The sequence below is a fragment of the Pteropus vampyrus genome, unplaced genomic scaffold (assembly GCF_000151845.1).
Source record: "Pteropus vampyrus isolate Shadow unplaced genomic scaffold, Pvam_2.0 Scaffold296, whole genome shotgun sequence".
NCBI lineage: Eukaryota > Metazoa > Chordata > Mammalia > Chiroptera > Pteropodidae > Pteropus > Pteropus vampyrus.
This window is the reverse complement of record NW_011889077.1, coordinates 631,743-641,728: the sequence shown is the minus strand read 5'-3', so window position 1 is coordinate 641,728 and position 9,986 is coordinate 631,743. Positions and strand designations below refer to the sequence as shown.

General features: G+C 64.2%; 1 protein-coding gene and 1 long non-coding RNA gene across 4 annotated transcripts in view; both read left to right on the top strand.

Moving 5' to 3' along the window:
- CUNH21orf33 (chromosome unknown C21orf33 homolog) overlaps nucleotides 1-9,986 on the top strand; it is a 47,078-nt gene that overhangs the window by 22,389 nt on the left and 14,703 nt on the right. The window contains exon 6 of one of the 3 annotated variants that reach the window (XM_023521139.1): nucleotides 4,021-4,087. The exons of 1 other annotated variant lie outside the window; for it this stretch is intronic. In XM_023521139.1, coding sequence (XP_023376907.1) covers nucleotides 4,021-4,072 — 52 coding nt within the window. In that variant the 3' untranslated portion in view covers nucleotides 4,073-4,087. Of the gene's footprint in view, nucleotides 1-3,442; nucleotides 3,484-4,020; nucleotides 4,088-9,986 lie in introns of those variants that run through there. One more of the 3 variants, XM_023521140.1, reaches the window with a different exon arrangement.
- Nucleotides 6,158-8,902, top strand: LOC111729987. The gene is made up of 2 exons (XR_002776498.1): nucleotides 6,158-7,604; nucleotides 8,753-8,902. It is a non-coding gene; the product is annotated as an uncharacterized LOC111729987 (long non-coding RNA).

Here is a 9,986-nt window from a genome sequence, read left to right as displayed (position 1 = left end):
TCCACACGTGGTCACCCTCAGTGGCTGATCACACTGCACATCCCCTGTGTCCCTGGAAGGCCTCTGGTCACCCTGCCCGCCTTCAGCCAGACCCCCACTCGTGACGTTCCCTCTTACTGTCTGTCCACTGCCCCCCACACCGGGCCACACACCCTGCTGTCCCTGCTGTCGTGAGAGCTGAGCCGCCATGTCCCGGCCCCCTTGTCCTGAGCGAAGTCTTCTTTTATCCAGCACTAAACGAGTGTCAGAATCAGTTCTTTGGCTGGTCCCCCAGACTGGGCCAGGGCAGGCTAGGGTGTGAAATGCCAGGGGGCTCTGGCCCCACCCTCCAAGGCAGCCCTCGAGTGCTTAAGTGCTGGTCCCAAGCCCAGCACTGGGTGCAGGTTCTGAGGTGCCACCGGTCCCCTCCCTCACCTCATGCTTTAGGGCTTCCTGGCGCCCCAGGACGGGCACGGATGGAGGGGAGCTGGCCATGCCGCCCTGCAGCCACAGGGTCTGGGGGGTGCTGGGTCACTCCAAGGCCTCGCCTCCTTTGGGGATAAGGTCTGTCCTGGCACGCATCGTGGACAGCCGGCCTTCCCACACAGATGTCAGCTGGCACACGGGGACCATCGGCTTAGACAAGCTGCATGGGCGTCTCTGTGAGCAGGTCCCCAGCCCAGAGCCTCCCAGAGCGCCCGGGCCGCGCAGGCTGCTGCCGACCCCGTGACCTGTCCTGCCACACCACAGGGGTGACGTTCCCGGAGACCCGCACAGGTCTGTCCGGGCAGTGGCCTCCTGCAGCTCCGACGGCCCCCCACTGTGTGCTGTCTGGGGTCTCCCCGAGACCCCATGCCCCCCGGGGGCCACTCTGAGGAGGAGGTGTTCATCCGTTGTTCTGGGGCAGGGCACATCGGACCCCAAAACTACGTCCACCTGGAGCCGCAGGACGCAGCCTTCAGAAGGAACGTCTTCGCACATGGACCGAGATGACGCCGGATGACCAGGGCTGGCCTGAGCCCAGTGCTGGGCAGTGTCCCTGTGAGAAGCCAGTGACACGGAGGCCAAGGCTGGAGCGAGGCCGCCCCTCGAACTGGCTTCGGCTTCAGGGCCCAGTCTCGCTGCCCTCGCCGGAAGCGGGGACGCTTCTGCAGCGTGACAGGCACGGCTGTGGTCACAGGCAGGAGTCTGACCCCAAAGTGGGCCTCCAGTCAGACACAAGAGGCAGATGCCACTGCCGGGCCACAAGCAGGACGCTCCCCAGCGGGCATGCACAGGCAGGACAGGCCTGAGCAGGGGCGGCCGGAGCCAGGAGCCCTGGTGGCGTCCCGAGCGGAGATGCGCGTCTAGGCCCCAACGGCTCCCTGCTGGTGACGGCGCCAGCCCTCCTGCCTGGCCCCGGGAGTCGGACTTGGACAGCGGGCTGTCCTTTACTGCTGCCTGCGTGTTGTCCCAGAAACGCTCGGCCCAGACCCCCCAGGGAGCCGGGCTCTAAAAGAGATGGCCAGGAGCGCAGTGCCCTGACCCCTGACCCCTGCCCTGCCCTGCCCTGCCCTGGGGTTCAGGAACTTCCAAAACCCAGCCCGAAGTCACTACCACGGGGGAAATGCGCCATCCAGACCAGCGGCATCAGCCCCAGCGCGGCCCTTCCTGGTGCTCAGAGCTGGGGTTCCCATGGCCAGGACCTTGGTCTCTACTCCCCGCAGTGACCTGAGAACCCTCTGCAGGCGGCAGACACAGTGGGAGCCCCCACCCCCACGTCTTGGAGGAGAGAAGATGTCCCCCTAGAATAGGGGCGAGGCCTGGGGTGACTGAGCCAGCCAGCCAGGGGCAAGTGGGTGAGGTAGCAGGGGCTCACTTCACAGAACCACCTCTCCCAGCCTCAGATGGGACCCCCAGGAGAGACCCCCCATTTCCAGGAGCTAGGGGTGATGGAGTGAGTCTTGTGAGTGGGGAGTGACGCCTGTAAGAGGGTCACCCTACTGACCATGCTGCCCTCGCTGGGTGCCCCAGAGCTGGCTGCAGGCTCAAGCCGGCTTGTCCTTGTCCCATGACCCCCGCCCGGCCTCACAAGCCCCTCCAGGTTTGGGATGAGCTAAGGAACAAAGATAAGTCTGGACAGCGGGCCACAGGGTGCACGGGGGGACCGCCCCTGGAAAGAAGCGGGGCGAGCAACATGGGACCGTGGTGGCTGGCGCCGCGTGCCCCAGGCCAGTGCCCGTCCCTGTCAGAGCCGGAAGTCAGGCCTCGTCCCTCCTGGGCAGCATTGGGGAAGTGCGGGAGGCTGGCGGGCGGTGGGGCCAGAATCTCAGGATGACTGGACTTCAGAGCACAGGTGCATCCCTGCCTCCAGCCCCCGTGGTAGCCTGGTGACAGGCAACCAGGTGTCAGTTCCCCTTTCCCCAGCCCTGCTCCCCACTCCCACCCCCAGGCTCTGTGGCCACGCGGGAAGTAGGGGTTCAGGTGGCCGGGACTCCGCTCCCTGGGGACCAGGAGCAAAATCGGCTGATGCTATTCGCTGTGGCTCAGAACATGGGCGTGTTCCCAGCGCTCTGCTGTGAATCTTTCTTTTTTGAGCTAATATTGCCCTTTTAAACATTGTGGTAAAACACGCGACACAGAATTCACCATCCTAACCACGTTCGAGTGCACAGTTCAGGGTGACAGGCGCATTCGGTGTCGTGTAACCACCTCCCTGTCGTCCCAAACCGGAACTCTGTCCCCACTGCACACTCACTCTCCAGCCCCTCCCCCGGCCCTGGCACCCGTCCGCTGTCTCCATGGACGTGACTCCCCAGGGACCTCGTGTGGGGGGACCATACGGTGTTTGTGCTTCTGTCTGGCACCAGGCCCATCGTGTGGTTGCGGGAGTCAATGCCCCTCCTTGCGAGAGTCAATGCCCCTCCTTCCGGCAGCCGCGGTGTCCAGCGTGTGGGTGGACCACACCTGCTCCCCCCACCACCTGTCCGTGGACGTATGAGTCGCTTGAGCCTTTGGCTGCCGTGAACGTGGGGTGCAGACACCTCGGCGAGACCCCGCTCTCACTTCTTTTGGGTGTATATTCAAAAGTGGCATTGCCGCGTCACGTGATCATTCTATTTTTAACGTTTGGAGGACGCTCCAGATTGTTTGCCAGGGCAGCCACCCCACTGTACCTGCCCACCTGCCCCCCTCGACCCCGGCACACGACGGGCACCGACGTGCTGCCCTGGACACGGTCGCAGATGTGCAGACAGCGAACGGCAGCGCACCCCCGCTGGGCAAGGAGAGGCTGTGCTGGCCCAGTGCCCTGTGCAGCCCCTGTGTCCAGTCCCCGTCCCCAGGTGCCCGCCCGGCTCCACACTCCGTCCAGGCCCAGCCGCTCCATCGGTCCAGATGCTTCTTGGTGACGTTCACTTTGTTGTGGATAGTGTCACACCCTCCAAATCTGTCTTGCTGCCCCTCACCGACCCCAGCCTCTCAGTTTGTCCCCTCCCTGGTTTCCTGTAATCTGGAGGCTGGGGCAAGAGTGGCTGTTCTTAGCCTTAGCTTCGCCCCAGGGAGATGTTGGCTGGTGTCTGGAGGCATCTGTGGCTGTCACACGGGGGAGGGGCGCTTTTCAGCACCCTACAATGGCGCGCAAGGCAGCCCCGGCCTGCAGAGGCACCCCACCCCGACATCGGCAGGGAATCCCCAGTCTGGGGATCCTCTGCGCTCTGGGCTACGTGCTCATCAGCTGGCAAGAGCCAGTGCCGGGCCCCACTTTGGCCCCCTGGTTGAGGGGTGCCTATGACTGTCCCCTCTTGACAACGGCTAAGTCACATGGGGTGCCCCAGTTTGGGCCCCAGTAGGTATCCTGGCCTCAGGACCCCTGCGTCTGGTGGCGTCTGCTGCCGCTGCCGGTCCCAGGATAAGTCAGTGACCGCGCTGGGGGCTGCGGTGACGATGCTGTGACTCTCCGTGCCTCTGCTCCCTGGTTGGTACGTTTTCGCACGTTTGAAGCGTAGGAGCGAGTGACAGCCGTTGCTCTGATGCTCACCCTGTTCACGCTCCGGCCACCAGGCCTCCTCCCGCCACTGCCCCCTGGGCCTCGCAGCTGGGAATGGCACTCTGAACCCGAGACCTGGCGAGAGCGGGTGCCGCTGCTGTCAAGGTTCCCAGGCCGCCCCACGGGACCAGCCGGGGTGGACGTAGCACGTACAGTGAAGACGCACGAAGACGCCGAGGCACATGTGGACACCCCATTTCAGAAGCACACCGTGACACGACTTCCGACCTCTCCCGTCGCATGTCTGCGTCCCCCTTTACTTACCCCGAAACTCCCGGTTGCTCAGCTGTGTCCACAGTCTTGGCCTGAGTCCCTCCCGGGCCCTGCAGGGCAAGATGTCCTCGATCCCAAGCACACGGCCCCATTCAGCAGCTTCTAGCAACTCTTCTCTGAATGGCTGTGTTACCGGTTTGGAGAATATTGGAAATTTAACCCTGTTGACTCAAAATACCAAAAATAATGCTTCGCACAGACTTTTCTTTCACATGTTGGAAATATTTTCGAAAATGCGCTTTAAGCTCCTGTAGCATACCTGCCCCCCCAGATGAGGGGAGGGGCCCCCACATGCCCACAGGCCCGGCCGGCCATCCCAGCAGCCGCTCCATGCTCGCCCGTGATGCTCCAGTGCAGAGCCGATTGCATGGGGACAGCGCCCATGCTGCCACTAGAGTCCTTGGCTGTCCCCGGGCAAGAAGCTGCCCAGGTGCCTGCAGCCAGGCCCCAGCCACATGGAGCGGGGCGGCCCCTGGGGTCCCCGCAGGGCGAGCCCACAGGGCGCACCAGACCTGGACAGCAGCCTGGGCTTGCTCATGTCCGTCTCCCGCTCTCCTGTGGGGCTGGCATCCACAGAAGCGTGTGTCCTGCGTCCTCGAGTCACGTGTCCACCACAAGCCACCTGCGTCTGGGGAGCCGGGTCTGCTGGTTTGGTGTCGGCGGGAACACGCTGGTGGCTCTGGCTTTTTCCTCTCAAGGTGCCTGCTCTCCTTAGGGGTGTCCCTGCTGGTTGGGGGGTCGGGCCTGCGGGACAGAGAGGGCTCGCATGGAGGGCAGGCGGGGCCCTCCTTCGCTCCGACCAAGCACTCCCCTCTGTGCCGTGGGCCTGGGGCGCGGTGGGCCTGGGGCGCGCTGCCCCACCTCTGGGCCTCAGCTGTGAAGCAGGAGAATGAGGAGCTGCTTGTGGGTGCGTCGGGGTTGGGGCGGGTTAGGTGGGTGCCGCAGGCGAGGGGCATAAGGTGTCCCGCTGTGGACACAGACACACAGGGACGCGGCCAGCCTGTCAGGGAGTGGACTCCGCAGAGCGGGACGGGGTTGTTCATGTCCCAACAGCTGGCATCCACGACCACCGCCTGCAAGAGGACGCAGTCCCCCTGCCAAGGATGCACGCACCTGCGGGGGGCAGATGGAATGGGAGGGCACAGGCGCCGCGGATGCTGGGGAGGGGGCCGTCCAGGGTGCGGTCTGTGTTGCCGTGGGAACGCGGGAAGGTCACAGGCTGTAGAGTGGGGTGATTCAGTGGACAGAGCGGGGGCTGAGAGGCAGTGCCCCAGGTCATCAATAGAGGGGCGCAGTGAAATTCGTGCCCCACGTGAGGCAGAGGGAGCAGGCCGGGGGGGCCCTAAGGGGCAGGCTGCAGCACCTCTGATCAACTTCCCACTGTCATGTTCTTGTCACTGTGGAGTGACCTGCTTGGGTGGATGTCACAGCCCTGAGGGGGGCTCGAGCTCCGGAGAAGACAAGGATGTCACCTGGGGCGTGCAGGGCACAGAGAGGGCGCAGGGCACCACTCCCCCTTGGGGAATGAAGGGCCAGCGAGAGCGGTGAGACAGTGCGGCCTCACTGCCCCTCTGGGAAGGCTGTGGCTGTGGGCTTAGTCAGCACCTCTGCAGGCTACCCTGTCCACTGATACACTGTCACCTCGTCCTTCCCTGTCTCTGTGGAGAGCTTGTCACTCTGAGGGCCTCGCTGGCCCAGTCTGCCTGCTGGGTGACGCCCAGCCTCCTGCAGGGAAAGGCAGGGTCTGATGTCCACTCTCTACCCGCTTGGCTCAGTCCCCGCCCACCTCCAGACACTCCGCCCATGGCCACGCCCACCTCCCTGCAAGTCTCCACAGAGCTGCTGCTGGCCGCAGAAGCAGAAGCCGGGAGAGCAGGAGGTGCAGGCGGCCGGCCCTCTGGCTAGAGAGGCCTCACTGGGCAGCTCTGGTCTGCTGGTCGTCTTGGTACTACAGGGTCCCTGTGCCCTGCGGCCAGACCTCCAGCGGCTCAGGAGGCTCCGCAGACACTGCGGGCCTGGCCCGCCTGGGCCTGGAACCAACTTTTCCTCGTTGACAGGCCGGGGACTTTCCTGGTCAGGCTCCTTGGCACAGACGCGGATCTGGGGAAGTCCCGTGTGAAGGTGGAGTCGCGGGGTCAGCCAGCAAGGGCGCAGGGCGGCCGTGCTGTGCCCGAGGGGTTGGCACGCCCGTGTCGGAGGCACAAGGGCACCCCAACACCTGCGTCAGAGCCCGCACACTCAGTGCTGCCTCAGCCACATCCACCCGCGTGGCCCCTGCCCCCTCTGAGCGCAGTCATCCACCCTGTCCAGGTGCCTCTGCCCCCGGGGCCTCTCCCCACTGGTCCCCCCCACCCCCGGGGGTGGGGCTCGCTCCCAGGTGTGCTGGCCTGGGCCCAGGGGCCTGGCGCAGTGCAGGTGCTTTGCAGACCTGCCGGATGGAGGTCCATGAGCACTGCACAGACTCGTCCAGAGAGGAAGACGGCACAGCCAGGGGGAACCCCCAGATGGGACACGTAGGGGAGCACGGCTCTCCCTCGGAGGCTGAAATCCTGGCTGGGGCCAGGGTTCCACGGGGCAGGCTGAGGCCCTGGAGACGCCGGCTGGAGGCCAGCACCCCATGCTGTCAGCTCCCTGTCACCCCAAACATCGCCGCAGCTCGCCCCCTCCACAGTGGCCCCTGTCCTGGGAATGGGGCTCCAGACTCACTTGGGCGACCCGCTGCCGCCTGCCAAGTAGGGGCCGACACCCAAGAATGGCCTGGAAAGGCAGGACGCGGGAACACGGGAGTGCGTGGGTGAGGGACGCAGGCCGGGGCGCGGCGGCCCCCTTGCCTCCTCCAGGTGCGCCCAGCTGCCCGCTCCCTGGAGGCTGAGGAATGAGCAGGTGATGGCCACTGCTGAGGGTGGGTTAGGACTTGTGACAGGCAGAAGATGCTTGCCAGGCTGTCAGGGGAAAGACACCCGTTCCCCATGCGCTGACGCGGCCGGCACACCCTCTGGCACGGCCCGGAGGCCGGGGCTCGGCTGGGGCTTTCCTGGGAAGCGGGCGGGGACTTGCCCTGACTTTCGTTTCTCCACGTGGGAGCCGACCCTGCGGGCCCGGCGGGAGGAAGTGAGCCGTGCCCGGCCTGGCACCGAGCTGGCGGAGGGAGGGATCTCTGCCAAGGGGAGCAGGGAAGCGCTGGTGCAGGGAGCAGCCAGACCCGAGGGGGGCCTCCCGCAGCGCTGCATCCGGTGGGCTCCCCACGGGCCGTCCCAGCCCCTGGCCTCCAAGAGAAGCACGCGGAGCGCGCTGCCGGGCAGCCTTGGGGCCACCCTCTGAAATGGTCAGTGAGGTTGGAAGGTGGCTTGTCACTGAGCTAAAGCATTCAGAACCTGGGCTTGGCAGCCTGAGTGTCCCCTCCTGGCCTGGGGACAGGCTGGCCTCTCCACCTGACCAGGCCTCAGTTTCCTCAGTGGAGGCTGCAGCCTCAGGCCACAGGGAGGGGGACAGGGACGGGCTGGAGTGGACAGCAGGCCTCTGGTTTGCCACCCACACTGGCCACTGTGATCCCTGGAACCCCTCGACCTTTCCTAGCAGCTGGGGGCCTGGGGTGCACGTGGCATTCTGGCATCTGAGACGAATGGCAGAGAGACCGGCAGACAGGTGGCAGGGGCCGCGTGCCCTGGGCCTGTGAGCAGGCGGCGGTCAAGCTGCTGGCAGAGGGTGGCCCGGCGGCCAGCTCCACGCTGGCCTTGAGTCTGAGACGGGGAAGGCACCCCTGGCTCTGTCACCCCAGGTCCAGGGGGGTCAAACAGCCGCCGCCCTGCAGCCTTCCCGCTGGGCCAGGATGGGGGCATGTCACGACTGGGGTGTCTGTCTGACCCCTGGAAAGTAACCAACGTGGAGAAGAGCTGAGGCAGACGACATCCCCTTAAATCTGGACTGCTCAGGGGGACCCCCGTGTGCTCAGGTCGAGCTCTCACCTGCACCCGCCTGCCCAGCCCCGCCCCACACAGCACCTTGAGCCGTCACTGTGCTGGCCGCTCCGACCTGGGGCGCATACACGCGGCTCTGTTGACTCAGGTACGTTTGAGTACAGACAGTCGTGGGGAGACCTCAGTATCCACCATGGAGACCGCTGACTCGGGGCAGAAGCTCCAGGCGGCAGCTTCGAGCGCCTGTCCACGGAACCTGGATTCGAGGGTCCTGGTGTCAGCATCCCCAGGCGGGCGGGACTTCTCGCCATGAGCCTGGCAGCCCCTGGCGAGCGAGCCAGTGCAGGGGGCCCGTGCTGGGCGTGGCGTCAGGGGCTTCCTTTCTCGGCTGGAGACCCCGCACACACACTTCCTGCAGGGGGGCTGCCCCAACCCGAGGCTGTCACCCCTTCGCTCAGAGTCGGAACTCGAACGTGACCAAACCCAGCCAGATAACTTCTTTTATTTAATTTTAAATTTTATTTAATTTTTTTTTTAATTTATACTTTAATTACAGCAGACGTACACTGCGGTGTTGGTTTCAGATGGACAGCATGGTGCCGAGACATTTATACAATGAAGAGGTGACCCTCGCTCGGTCCAGCGCCTGACACCACGCAGAGCTGTTACGTTATGCACTGTGTCCCCTAGGCTGTACTTCACACCCCTGTGACGATTTCATGACTGCCACTTCGTACATCTTAGTGGCTTCTGCTTCTCCGCCCGGCCCTGCGGCCCCCTCCCATCTGGCAGCCAGCGGTTTGTTCTCTGAGAGTTTGTTTCTGTTTTGTTTGTTCGTTTATTTTGCTTTTTATATCCCACATATAAGAGAAATCGTGTGGCACTTGTCTTTCTCTGTCTGACCGATTTCACTCAGCACCGCGCCCCCCAGGGCCTTCCTGTTTTCATTTATCCATCCTGTTGGCGACTGGGAGTGAGCTGCTGGCCGTTGCCCACCACAGACGGGGTATTTTTAGATGATCGTGTGTTCTTCTGTACTTTCCAAACCCCCTCAAAGCACATAGACTGAGATGTAACCAGAGAGAATTCCGTTTATCTTAGCAGCAGTGGGGAGTGGAGTGTGGCAGCCGCTCACGTCTGTGTTTGTGACATAAGCGCCCTGTGGCAGACACTCACACCCTCCCCCAGGGATGCGAGGTCCCTTCAGCAGGTGTGATGATGGCAGGTGAGGTTTCTGAGCCCCAACCTGAGGGCCAGGCATTGGCTCCTGGAATCCTCTTTAGACCCTTATAAAGCCAGCGCTGTCTCCCCCCACATCACAGGTGAACGGGACATTCAGAGATGAGGGGACTTGTGCTGGGTGCCAGCTCGCAAAGCCGGGAGCCAGCACGAAGCCGGACCTAGGCCGATGGGTGACAACCTCCATTTGGGTTTCCTGCAAAACTGAAAAACTTTCTAAATCAGAAAGCGGAGGCTGGCGGACTGGAGGCGGGGGCGGGGGGCGGGGCTTGGTTAACTGCGTGTCCAGTTGTTCCGATGCGCAGGACGAGGATGCGAGGACGGGAGTCTTAGTGCGGTCGAAGGAGGGCCGGAAACGGCCCCACCGCGCCCCCACCGCACCCCACCTGCTCCTGGGGGAACCGGCAGCAGAGAACACGGTGGGGCGTGAGCCGCCCGTCGGGGCGCGCTGTGCGCATGCGCGGCCGCGTGCCCTCGCACTTGGCTGGAATGGGTGGGGATGGGTGGGGATAAGAGCGGATGGGTGCGGATGGGCGGCAGGACGCCTGGGC